The sequence below is a fragment of the Sturnus vulgaris genome, chromosome 2 (genome assembly GCF_052056855.1).
Source record: "Sturnus vulgaris isolate bStuVul1 chromosome 2, bStuVul1.hap1, whole genome shotgun sequence".
NCBI lineage: Eukaryota > Metazoa > Chordata > Aves > Passeriformes > Sturnidae > Sturnus > Sturnus vulgaris.
In genome coordinates, this window is record NC_142244.1 from 81164907 (window position 1) to 81178335 (window position 13429).

A 13429-nucleotide genomic window follows, 5' to 3' on the forward strand; every position below is an offset into this window, starting at 1 on the left:
CAATGAAGAATGTAGAATTCAGTTCTTTGCACAAGTAAGTAGTTTTGGCTTTTCACATGTTAGGGATTGCTCAGATTTAATTCCTTTTGTCACCTTTATTTTAAGAATATTTTAAAACCATCCCTTCTGTCCATTTTTACCTGCGTTCTTGTCGTATATGATGCTGGACACTAAGTATTGACCTTTCCTTGGCTGGCTGCCCCTCAAATGATCCGCTCAGCATGCGTTGTCTAGTGCAGGCCCTACGAAGAAATGTAAAGATGATGACACAGAGTTTTCAGTATAAATGATAATTTCAGAGGTAGCACATTCAGAGAAATCAGCTCGGCTTTGTGGGGAGCAAGTACTTCAAGAACAATAGAGAATAACAATACAAGAGCAATGGACTTGCCGTGAAAATATTTCCAAAGCAAGGGACCCCCACTCTGCAACAGAACTGGTCATCCAATGAACCTCCTCCACGCCTTAGCAAAGACCATCTGTGAATTTTTTTCAGTCTGCTGTAGAATTTTTGGTCCATCAAGACTTCACTAAGTGTGAAACAGGTCAAGCAACACACTAACCGTCAGTAAAACCAGTTTCTCAGCAATAAAGGGAGTAGAACAAGTACAACAGCAATTTTAGTCCCTTTCAGGGTTATATATACACACTTAGGACCTAGAACATAACTTAGAGTGCTCAAAACAACTGGAACCATATTCAGTATGAAATGAAAAGCTGCACATTGCTGGTATTCTGTAATATGAAATGTCTTCTCACTGGGAATGCAGTCAACTTGCAGCATTTTCTTGTGTGGGTTTTCTCACTTGTTTGCTCATGATTCATTTTGTTTTTTGCTTAATTTTGGCAAACAAATTTTACACATTTTGGCAGAAATGAGTATTTTTTGGTGAGTAAGCATACCACAGGTAAACAGAACATGCATATCTTTATCTTGATGGCTACAATGAAATTGATTGGCTTAAGAAAAAGAGAAGCTTCCACTAAAAGAGCTCACACAGATCCCTCTGATGTCTGAGAAATGGAATTTCAACAAACATATTTAAACTTTCCACAATGGTTTAATTTAAAGTTTACACTTTGTGTAATGTTTAGCACTCCTTATTGCTCATTTCATGTTATGAGACCATTTACAGAAACACAAGACCCAGCTGGTAATATTCCACACTTTTTATTGAACTGAATCTTCAATTTTTTCCGAAAAGTTGAAAAAAACTATACACCCTTTGTGTAACCACTCTATTCTCCAGCCTGTAAGGCTTAGATAAATGCCTTGATAGCATGGGATGATCATGCTTGATGGCAAAAGGTGTCCATGGCATGTTCTTTCCCCACTGCATCTTTATAGTTTTCACTCTTCTCCGCTTTTTCTGCTTCTTTTGGATTTTAATACATGAATTATACAAGCAGGAATCCAAAATGATATCTGGAACAAAAACGAGAAGCTTAGAATTCTTGTCAGTGTCACCACTGCCAATCAGATTAGCATGCTAGGAAAATACATTCTACTACACTTGTCATAGAAAGCATTAGGTTACACTATACTGAACTAAAGCATCATGACATATAAGAAAATTACTACATGTCCTATAAGACACAGCACATCTTAGACAAATCATTAACATTTTAATACCAAAGGATTTTAAGCATTATGTTGTGGAGGATGATACCACATAACACTGTCAGAAAACAACCAAGATATTTGAATATCTTTGCAATTTTTGTTTGAATAAAAGGAAAAAAAGAAAAGAATTATTTCCTAAAATTAGATCCTCTCTCACTCCAATAAAATGACAATCCAGTCTTTCCCAGCAGAGACAATGAAAGGTTCTGGGGTCTGACTTCTGTATAGAGGCTTCTTGGTGTGACAAAGAGGGTAACTTATGTCTTTTTTCCCCTGTTGATATAAATTATTATGCTCTGCTTCTAATAGCTAAAAATTATTTTTGTGACATCAAAACATAACTTGTACATAAACTTTTCCTGCTCTTGTACATAGCAACTTTTATGAAGACTGTTTGAGTCTTCATAATAAAACACTTAGTCTTCATAATAAATGAGAGCTTTAAATGCGCAAGCAATAAATTCTTTACCTGAATAATGAACAAGATGGCATATTTGATTGTTAATAGTATAGTGAAATAGACATAGCTATACATTATGGGCATACTATGGCAGAGTGGACATGCATGAAAAGTAACATCCGTAGAAAGACTTATTATTGTTTATAATATCGAAGTTAGATTCCTAAAACTGTATTTAGCATTTACATCCATTGCCTCATTTTCATTATCTCTGGAAGCCCGGCAACTCTTGTGAAGTCAATAGAGAAATAACATAATACCAGTTGTTTAGCACAGAAATCAGAAATTTTTATCAAGTGATTGCAAAGAAACATATTTGTATTTCCAGAGAAAAAGATGTGCTGAAAAGGCCTTGTCTACTTTTGACAGCCTCTCTCCTGGCATTCTCTGCTTTACAGGAATTAGTGCCTTGAGAATTAATCTTCCTTGTATGAACTCTTAGTAAGAGCCATACTTAGTTATCCTTTTGACTCAGAATCTGGATATTTTTCAGCTGCTTAGGCACCTAGAGTTGCAGATCTCTGGGGACTTTTGAAAAAGATGGGAGGTGCCATTAATTTTTCAGAATTGCAGAGCTGTCAGTTTTAAAGTCTGCAGTAGGGTTTGGTTTCTCATTGTGGACACATACATGTACACACTTCCTCTCAGTGTCTGCCTGTGAGCCACGTGTCCAGGCTTTTAGCCAGCTCATAGCCACTGGAGATGTAGGACCCAATTAAATTTGCTGTACAGAGGTGGCCAGCACCACCTGCCATGCCTTGGAGTATTTTGCTTTGCTTCCAGCTGCTGCTCCAGCAGGGTACAATACCCCTACAAATTGGTGTATTACTTCCCATCTTCCAGGGGATGTTTTGGACATCCTCTGACATCTCACACATTACTGTATGTCCATATATGAACAACTTCATTGAATGCTTGATCAGCTAATTTAATTAATGATGTTTGGAAGGTATTAAAGTAACCATAAAGTGGTCATCTAAAGACAAAGCAGTCAGCTAAAGATCTCACTGGGTTCCATTATCTTTATTGATTAGACCTCTGTGAACTAGATGGTAGAATTCATCCCTTAGCTCACAGACAGATTTAGCTACCTGGAGTTAAATCCCACACCAGGCACAATCAACATGCCACATTGTTAAAAGTTCAGTCCTATGTAGTTTGAAAATTGGAGTTAAAAAAACCACTTTTCTTGCCTTCATGCATTTTTATGTAACTGTAGCTGGTCAGAATCTTTTGACCTTTCTTTAAACAACAGAGGCAAAATTACCCTTTCTAGCTAAAATTGCCCTTTTCATCTTCCTATACCTCCTTTCTGAAATATTACGTTTATTTTCACTTGTGGAAGAAGAAAGAAGGTATGAAACAAAGGAGAAGAGACAAGAAATATGTCAAGCTTCTGGACTTTGCACTCACCTTGCAGAACTCTGAACACAGTTCAGCAGCTGCAAACCACATGGTCCAAATTTGCCTTGAAAAGTGCAAATGTAATAAAATATCCTGAAAGAGAAAATGCAATTTCTTAGGTAACCAGAAAGCCAGAGGAAGATCACACAGAACAAGACAATACTGGGATATCATGTAGGTTGTACCATCTAGTTTGCATTACCTGCAATCAATTAGGAGATCCACATTTTTGAAGTCCCTCGAACTATTTTATGCTTTGGATTTCCTGAAAAATAAGTAGTGAACAGAGTGTTTGAGTAACATTCTTTGGCCAAATGTAAAATGTTAAAGGTTTTGATGAATAATTCAAAATACTATACCTTTCATGAATATTCTGAGGTCTCTTGCAGAGGGTAAGCATGTGGCTCATGCTTGGATTTTTTAGTCAGGCATCCTTTCCACAACAAGTCTTCACTCATCTTGCATTCCAGTATAACACTGCTTTGGGGTTTTTCTTCTGTATTTTAATGAGTGAGTATTTCTGTTGTAATTGTAGCAACTGCATATATTACTATGTACTTTTGTTATTCTCCTTGAAACGTGATCACGCTGAAGCCTTACTAACGTGGTGCACTTCAGTGCAGTTATCAGCATCATTCAGCAGTGTTTTCATTCTCTAGGAATTTCTATCCTTACTAAATCTTTCCATGCTTGCATTATAATTCCATGCTTGCATTATAATTCCATATAACTTGGACTATATGGTAAAATGTGACAGCTTAAGATTCATGGGGAATCCACCTGAGAGGCGTTGTAGTGATTCTTTCTTTCATTTATAAATTTAATTTATTAAGGCACTTTTTGAATAGCAAGCACAACACACATTTTCACCACATCTATACTACTGTTTTTTGTTGGAAAAATAAATATTTTTAAAAGAAATCTGAACCTGAGTCGTGAAATAAAATGGATTATTAATGCAACTTGGATACATCAGTTTTTTTTCTTTTCCATATTTTTTTTTGTTTCCTTCCTTATGTCTGTCTCTAAAGCAAAAAATCCATAGTCACTTATTTTCTTTAGTGACTGCTCAGGCAGTTGAGCTATGGCAGGAGACTTTCTTTCCTTTAGCAATTTTTATTGTGATTATCTCGTCTTGCTGTTTTAGCTTCTCTTCTCATGGATGTTTATATGATACCAATTTTTATTGGACTGTAAAAGAATCAATAAAAGCAATGCAGGAGAAGAAACCTCAAGTGGCTATCCAGTCTACCACCTCTTTCAAAACAGGATCAGTTCCATACCTGCAGTGCTGGAGACTCCATAGCCCAAAATCTCTGCTTCACAACAGTGCTTTGCAGTGATCCATAACATGACGTTCATTTGGCACAAACCCCATGAAACAGAGTAACTTCTTTCCAATGGATATGTGGATTCCAGTATTTCTTTTTTTTTTATCTTTGCATCAGGCAGGTGAAATACAGATGTATTTCTAGCTGTACACTTGTAGAGATTTAGGAAGGTGGTGACTAAGTCTGGATTTTGCATGGGATGACAACAATCATCAACTGAACTTACCTTGAATATTTGTTCTGAGAAATGCATGGGGTCAGACCCTCAAAGTTATGAAGAAATGAAATCATACTCTTAAGAGAGAAAAAATATATGCCAAGAAATTTGTTGCAAGTGAGTCAGAACCAACAAATACAAATTTCTAATGAAGAATACCAAAGGTATATCTTCTAGGATTATAGAATCATAGAATCATTTAGACTGGAAAAGATCTTTGCTCATTCTTTGTATTAGTGTTCAGGGAGATTTTATGTAGTGATAAAATTTATAGCTTTCCTAGAAATCATTGTATTTTTCAGAAACACTTGTATGAACAAAGTCTGAATTATCATCTAGCATATTAACAAACTAGAATTGGATACTTAATTCAAGCAATTCTTTCCCTCTCTTTTCTTTCCCCACACCCCTCCCACCCAGCATTCTGTATCAAACAAAAGATAAAAGCACTTCATTCAGTTAGTTGTTTATGAAACTGAGTGCTCCACTCGAGCATAAGTTATGCTACTCTTGCAGGACCAGGAAACACATCAGATAAATCTTACTTAGAACAGTGAAAATACTATTGCACACCCCTAGCATCAGTTTATGGTTTGACTATAGCTGTAACGAAAAGCAAATAAAAAGCTGCCCATTTGAAAAAAAATCCAAAGTTTCCCAACTGTCACCATATATATTTTATATATATGTTGTAGTCTCCTTCTTCAAAAGGTGTCTGGATACTGTTCTGGGCAACTTGTCATGGGTGGTCCTGCTTGAGCAGGAAGGTTGGACCAGACAACCTCCAGAGGTCTCTTCCAATCTCAACCATTCTCTCATGCTGTGAAGCACAGTTTAATGCACACCAGAATTAGGTTTTACACTATTGACACTTTGATTATATTTTGGACTATGTGAGATTATTTTTAATTTGCTCATTTTCCACACCATTCTGTGCTGTTTACAACTTATCCTCAGCACTAGAGAGAACAAAGTGATTTATACACAACACTTTTCCTGGACCTGCCCTACTCTCTCTACTTCAGAAAGCCAGTGGGACTAATAAAGGACTAGATTCCATTTGCAGATAATGACCGAGCTAGGAATGAGGGTCAGAAGAACCACAGGCACAAAACTTGCTTTTAAGAGGAAAAGCAGTGCTTGCAGCAACACAGAGTGAGAGAAAAGTGTGAAGCACTGAAGATATGCAGGAGAAAGTAAATTTGCTAGAAGTGGTTATTACTGCTGAGGGAAATGCATTGCAATTTTCAAAAAGGAATGGAGCTGTTTGCAATTCAGAGGCACTATTAAAATAGATTTTAAAGTTGTTCTAAATGTCTCTAACTCACTTGTACTTTATTTCATTTTTCAAGGTTGAAGTCCCCACCTCAGAATGGATTTATATGAAGAGTTAAGGCCTTCGTACTATGCCACTGGCAATGCACTGATCAGAGTCAAAGTACCAGGACAGTAGTTGCTACATCCTTGTCTTGGTTCCCTTGCTTAATTGCACAAAGATCTCAAGGAGGCAAGGGGAAGAAGGTTGGATTCTAAACAAGGGTAAACAAGGATGCTTGGAAATGAGACACTGTACGTGGAAAGGGGTTTTAACCCTTTAAGTGCAGCAGAAATAAGATGCACAGCTACATGGTCGTCTTTCATGACAGGAAGAAAAAGAAAAGTTTATTCAGAAACACACTTGGTTTTATAGCATGACTCACAATTCCAAGAGTAGAGAAAAGATGATTGGTTCAGAGAGAAGACACCCCATTCCCAGGGCCTGGTCATGCACAACAACAGGTGTTCTATCTTTGTTATTAATTCTTTTTTATCACCCTTGGAGAAATTCTCCCTAGCCTTGAGCTGGACCAGCTTATTGGCTGGGAACAGAGCTGAAAAGCTCCAGCCTGGAATATTTTTCAGGCTGTAATTTTCTTACTTTCTCAATATGTGTCCCACAAGACACTTCCCTGGGGGTGTAGCAAGAAAGCTGCAGGAAAGCAAAGATACCCAAGACATCAGTTTTACTGCATAATGTAACAGCAGATGAGCAGGTGAGACACCAAGGACTGACTGCATGAACCATCTCTCTTGGTGGTCAAGGGCTATTAATGTCCTTCTTCCTCATCTTGGGTAAGAAGATGTCAAGCTGCAGTTCATATAAAAGGGAAAAATGAAGTTTGGATAGAGAAAGATGCACAAGAGAGACATGAAGGTACCTATGTGTAATGCATGGTCCTTCTATACAGTTGATTATATTGAACCATTCACAATTTAATTAAAAAATAATTCAGTAAGGTTTAAAAAGTAGAAGGGGGAAGGGTCAAAGGTGGACTTAGGCTGGAATAGACTTAAAATTCCCTTTCAGCACCGCAATTTAATCAAGTTGAATTTGCCCATGGGCAGCTTTACTACATAGAGGTATTGCTTTAGAAAAATGCTTCTTAATTCAGGTAGACAAAAATTAAAATTATGCTAGAAGTAATCTTTTCAGAAGGGATATTCTGGGTTATCTTATTGTTCTTGGCATAAATGTCATTTCTTCTTTTGTCAGATACTCCAAATAGCTGAGAGTCACCTAATTTTATGAAGGAGTTTATAGCATTTACAACTAAAGTAAAAATAAGAACTAGAATCTCTCATGTGTTCAGAGTTTGAATTTTTCTGTGTTATTATTTAAACTGAATCTAAAGTTTCAGCTGTAAATCTTATCACTTTTTCTCCTGTTTTTAAAATTCCCCTTCATCAACAGTGCTGTCACTGTCATTAACATGGAAATATTGTCAGTGCTCAGGACCAGTCAGCCCATCACTGGCAATCTCTATCAGTTTGCCCACCAGATATGCCATGAACACAATCTTCTTTTGCTGGAGCAGATGCATTGCAAATGTCATTAGATCAGAGCTTATTTAACGATTTTGAGTCAATAACAAGGAATAATAAACAGCATTTGTTCTTTTTCTCAGGAGAGAGAAGATTCTTTGTAAGACTCTTTGTAAGTGACTTACAAGCAGCCCAAGAAAGCATTAGAGGACATGTGATCCATGTTTTCCTTATTTGATGGAAGTTCTCTCCTTTTCTCTGTGTTCATCAAAGTTTATTGCTGATGATCCAGGAAATAGATTGAAAAACTCAGTAAATGTAAATTAAAATAACAGAGTAAATAGATAATTAAAAATAAAATAGTATATTAGTAAATGAAAACTTTATTTTTGTGCCTAACAAACTTCAGAGGAATTCAGGTGAATTGATAAGAAGTCCTTTTACATACAAGACTTCGGCAGAAGCCATGATCTGAAGGACGAAGTGGAATTCAGCAGAATTGAAACTGGGAGGACTGATTTCTGGTTCTATCCTTGTATCTCTGAGAACTTAGTGAAATCCAAATAACGGTTTGCTCAAATTCTCCTCTATTGCAGATTTCTCCTGAAAAGTTGAAAGTTCTGTGCTTATGGGAGAATTCTGAATTTCAATTCCAAAAATTTAGTTTTTCCTCCTATCTAAGAAAGAATGGAGCTTCTATTATATCAGACTTTTTAAAAATATTTGAATACATAAAAGTAGGGTTTTTTCTTTTGTCTACATTTTTCCTCTGCAGTATAGTGTATGAAACACACCAAAAAACCTGACATTGTGGTGTCAATAACATTTCACAGTTCTCATATAACACAAAATTTCATTACAAGTGTTTTACTGAAATACTGCCAAGATGCCTGTACCTAAACCTGTATTTTTAGAACTATTTTGCTTAATCTATCTGTAACAGTAATTCCCTTAAAATCAAGGTACACAACTGAAAGAAATGCTTACAAATACTGCACTAAACTTTGTTAAGATTGAATACTTATGGTATTGCATTTAAATTGATCAATAATATTTTTTACAATGAGTATTCATTTGAATTAGTAATTGCTTATGCTGTCATTAGATGGTTTAGAGACAGAAGTTTGACGTTAATTTCTACAGTTCTCCGTGTGCTGTATTCTCATAGAGCATTAAACAGAACCAGAACTTCTCAAATGGCATTCAAAAATCTTCATAATCCAGAAATCACACAGAAACCCTAATTCCCTGCTCCTCATAAAACTTTCCCTTACTTAATTTGTACTTTTCAGAACAGTATTCCTATTAATACTTTGTATTTACCTGGGACTTTTCACTGACAAATTGCAAACATAAATATAAAACCAGTGACCTATAAATTGTTTGCATTATTAACACACCTTATACTGAGAACACTCATTCTAATGTAAAACCAACAGTGGCATGAAAAACTGCAGCACAGAGTTACCAAAATGATAACTTCAGAAATGGGTCTTGAAGATTTAGGCTTGCATTATTCACTTACAGTGTTGAGTAGTTACTTGATATGGAATACCAAAATGAGTGATCAATATTAAAACATTCAGGAAATCTTTCTACAGAAGTCATGGTTCTGAAACCTTCTTCACTGTCCATTTGGTACTTGGAATATGACCAGCTGTAGTCTATACTTTCTAGAGCACAGTCCCTGCAAACATTTATGTGCAGATATTTGCAAGAACCAGGCTAGAATTCTTTAGACAAAATAACATCCCTTATGAACAGACTCGTTTTGGTTAATTTAGAAGGAAGAAGTGAAAAGAACTGAAACATGATCTTACTGCATGATACAATTGAAATATATACTTAAGAAGTACAATCCCTCTCTTTTTGCTGTTCAAGCATATAAAATAGCCAAAGAGCAATTAATCTTTGATAATGAACGTGATAGATATACTACAAAGGGATAAACTATTATGAATATTATACAGCTGGTAACATTCGCAATAAACAAGGTTGTGAGAAATCAGATGACAGTCAAAACAATATCAAATCACATCTGACTCTTACCTTAGAATTTTATTTATTGCTGTCTCTTTTTCCAGGAGGTTTCTTGCTCTGATGCTGAAAACAGATTTACGGAGCTATAAAATTAAAAAAAAGACAGGATACTTTTTAATTGTCTTAAAACATAATGTGTATGTGACAGACCAATTAAATACTACGATGCTGAGTGCATAAAAAGGATGGTGGAAAACAACCAAAATGCTTCTGTACATTTTTGGCCTTCCAATCCCAATCCTTAGGTAGTTCTGTGTAGAAAGAAGCAGATAGTTTTGCTGGCTAGCACAAATTTGCCTTATTACACATTTCTTCTCCAATTGGCCAAATCACACTGTTTTGCTACTCCTTCTCCACTTTGGATTTTGACTAGGCGGGATCATACTCTGCAGATGCCTTGATTGTACAAAAGAGCCAGCAAACAAAGCTCAGATGCATCATTTCAATGCCTTTTCCCCCCACAAATGCAGAGAAAAAAGGTGTTGAGCAAAATATGCTTATGCTTGCTTCTGGTCATGAACAGCGTTTCAGGAATCTTCTTGTGAACAGGACTTCCTGAAAGTGAAATGAAAGGACTGAGAGACATGAAAAAACAAGCAAGTCATTAACAAACATGGCAAACCAAGGAGCAAACCACAGCTGAAGAATTTAGCTCAGGAATTGCACCCGTGATGAACAGAAAGCTTCTGGCACATTTTAAGACTTAAATCTCTCAACTGTTTGGAGATCATTATGTTGAAGAAAATGGTTGAGAGAGATTTGGAAACTCTTAGCAATCTGTGTCCTGGTTTTGATCAATCTGAAACTGAATCTTTAAGCACATTTCTTTACATGTTCTTTAAATTTTCTAAAACACCAGCTCAAATCCAGAGTCCTTTGACAAATAATTTTGCCAGAACTTCTCTGAAGACTCATATTGACTCTGAGTCACAGTAAGATCTTACTTTGTAGAGAAACAGAAGCCTAGAAAATACCTTAAAAACTTGTTAATTATACTGGCTGTACTTAATAAAATAGATACTGCTTTTTAAACCATGACTGTAACAGCAAGCTACAATCTCTTTCCTACACCTTGCCTTTACAAGTGAGGCCCTTTTAACCTTTCTTGTCTTGTCTTCTCTGTACAGCCTGCAGAAGTAATAACACAGATGATTTGAAAACACCCGTATTTTGAGAATCTGTGGGTTCCTTAAACAACCAGCAACTTGAAAATGGAAATAAGGTATGTAACACTTCAGAATGTAGTTTGGAAAATAAGGTATTGGAATTTCAGTTAAGATTACAGAAAGAGTAATAAACTTGTTGAAGATTTGAATATAAACAAGAAAAATTTCCATTGGCTGGATATGGTTAACACAAAAATAAACTGAAAATCCTAGTATGAGATATACCTGTTGAAGAATACATCCAGCACAGGCAGCTGGGTGTGCAGCCGCAGAGTGAGCTGCAGGTTGGGCTCTGGGGGTGCAAGAGGCCATGAACTGACGATTCTTTGCCTAACAAAGGCCACGGGGACCTGTGGCACTCAAAGACATGGCAGGAGCTGATGATCCCAGACTTGCTTGCTTAGACTGTGAGGGTATAAATGCCTGGGATGCCTTAACTTGGGGTCTCTCCTTGGAGGCAACCCAGCTCAAGCTGCTATTTTGTTATTCAGTTATTGCACCAAGATGAAATTATTTTAAGGATCTGGATGTCTGGGACTCAGCTTTGGGAAACCTGGAGTCAAGCTGGTGAGGAAACCTGGTGTGACTGTGTGTAGCTGGGGAGGGAACTTGGCACCAGCTGAGCTGATGCAAGAGTGACTGCCAAAGGGGCTCCTGGATGGTCAGACCGGGAAGTTATACACCATTATAATAAATATTCTCTAGGTATAAATATGCCATATATTGAAACACGTTTGTGTAGTTTTTAACTCATTTGCAGTATCTTGACACAGGTATAGTGAATTTAACAGCATTATACTTTATTATGGATTTAGATACGTCTCATATAATGCTGAAAGCAATGGCAATTCTTTCACATATATTCTTTTTCTAATGTCAGTGAAATTAATGCCAGTGGAGTCCTGTGTAACCTTTTTTCCCTTATCAGAATTGCAGGAAAAGCCTCTAAATCATGGGAGCACCTATTTCACAAGACATTAGTTAACAATTTTTTAGGGCTCAAAATTATGGGAATAATGAGGGTGGAAAACCAGAAGTTTTGTCTCAGTTCTTTTTTCCTGTTATAAATAAATGCTTTAGAATAATTGCAACTACATGAAACATCAAAGGAAAAAAACGCGCTACCTATAACGTATTATGTTTGTTTATTTATTTCTAGTAAAAATTCTTGTTAACATCTTAGAAATTTCAAACATAGGAAGCATTAATTTCCTACCAGTTTTCTAGGTTTTGTCCATCTGATTTCAGTAGAAAAAGCTGAGTCATAGAAATTTTTCTTGAAATTTTCTACAGCTCCTTGTCTGTCATAGACCACTTCTTTCCAATGTTTAAATTAGGTGAGAGAACACCTTGGCCTTAAAGGTTGTGGCCCAAACCAGGAAATTCACTCTGGTCATCATCAAGGAAACAGGCCGTGGGAAAGCAGGAATGAAGAGTCTGTGTATTTCCAAAGACTCCATAAGGATGTTGAGCAGTCACTTACTGCTTCCACAAGCCAAATATTAAACTACCCAGTGCCAGCAAGAATTAAAACATCTAAAGAAAAGGTGCTGGCAGGTTTAGGACAAGGGCTACTTATATACTACCAGGGACTGCTGAACCCTCGTTCTAGGCAGCAAGACTAACAAAGCAGTTTTGCATAAAAACACTGCTAAATCCCTATGCCATCCCAGCTGGAAATTGTTCGATGCTCTGTGCTTGATGCCTTCAGTGAACACTGTAGCTGTCTGCTGGGGATGTGCAAGAGCAGTGCTGTGCTATGATACTTGGCTGTCACACAGCCAGAGGTGCATCAGCCAGAGAGGTGAAGGGAAGCTGTAAGAAAAAGCACATGTCTGGAGCCACTGAGATGGGAGAGAAAAGACTGGATTCTGTTTGCATTTTCAAAGCTGTTCATGAATTTTATTTAGTGATGCTTGAACAAATAAATAACAGAATTATAGAATCGCTGAATATGCTGAGTTGGAAGGGACCCAGAGGACCATGAAGTCCAACTCCTGTCCCTGCACAGGACACCTGAAAAGTCATACCATGGACCTGAGAGCATTGTCCTCACACTTGAACTCTGTCAAGCTAGTGCTATGAGCTTCTCTGGGAAGCCTGTTCCAGTGCCCAACCACCCTCTGGGTGAAGAACCCTTTTTCTAATATCCAAACTAAACCTCTCCTGACACAACCTAAGGCCATTCCCTCTGATCCTGTCATTGGTCACCACAGAGAAGAGATCAGTGCCTGCCCCTCCTTTTCCTCTCATGAGGAAGTCGCAGATTGTGATGAGGTTTCCTCTCACTCTCCTGCAGGCAGAAGAGACCAAGTGACCCCAGCTGCACCTCATATGGCTTTCCCTCCATGCCTAAGAAGCCATAAGAATGAAGAAAGGTACGAG

At 37.1% G+C, this 13429-nt stretch overlaps 1 protein-coding gene and 1 long non-coding RNA gene across 7 annotated transcripts in view; both read right to left on the reverse strand.

Annotated features, from left to right (window-relative positions):
- Window positions 1–13429, reverse strand: part of NALCN (sodium leak channel, non-selective) — a 229756-nt gene that overhangs the window by 33524 nt on the left and 182803 nt on the right. For all 6 annotated transcript variants that reach the window (XM_014873352.2, XM_088159879.1, XM_088159877.1 and 3 more), the window contains 2 exons: window positions 9888–9961; window positions 141–242 (listed from right to left, as the gene is read on the reverse strand). In XM_014873352.2, the coding sequence (XP_014728838.1) occupies window positions 141–242; window positions 9888–9961 (176 nt within the window). The remainder of the gene's footprint in view (window positions 1–140; window positions 243–9887; window positions 9962–13429) is intronic.
- Window positions 250–5433, reverse strand: LOC148224869 (uncharacterized). The gene is made up of 3 exons (XR_015801590.1): window positions 3691–5433; window positions 3498–3581; window positions 250–1426 (listed from the first exon to the last, which is right to left on the reverse strand). It is a non-coding gene; the product is annotated as an uncharacterized LOC148224869 (long non-coding RNA).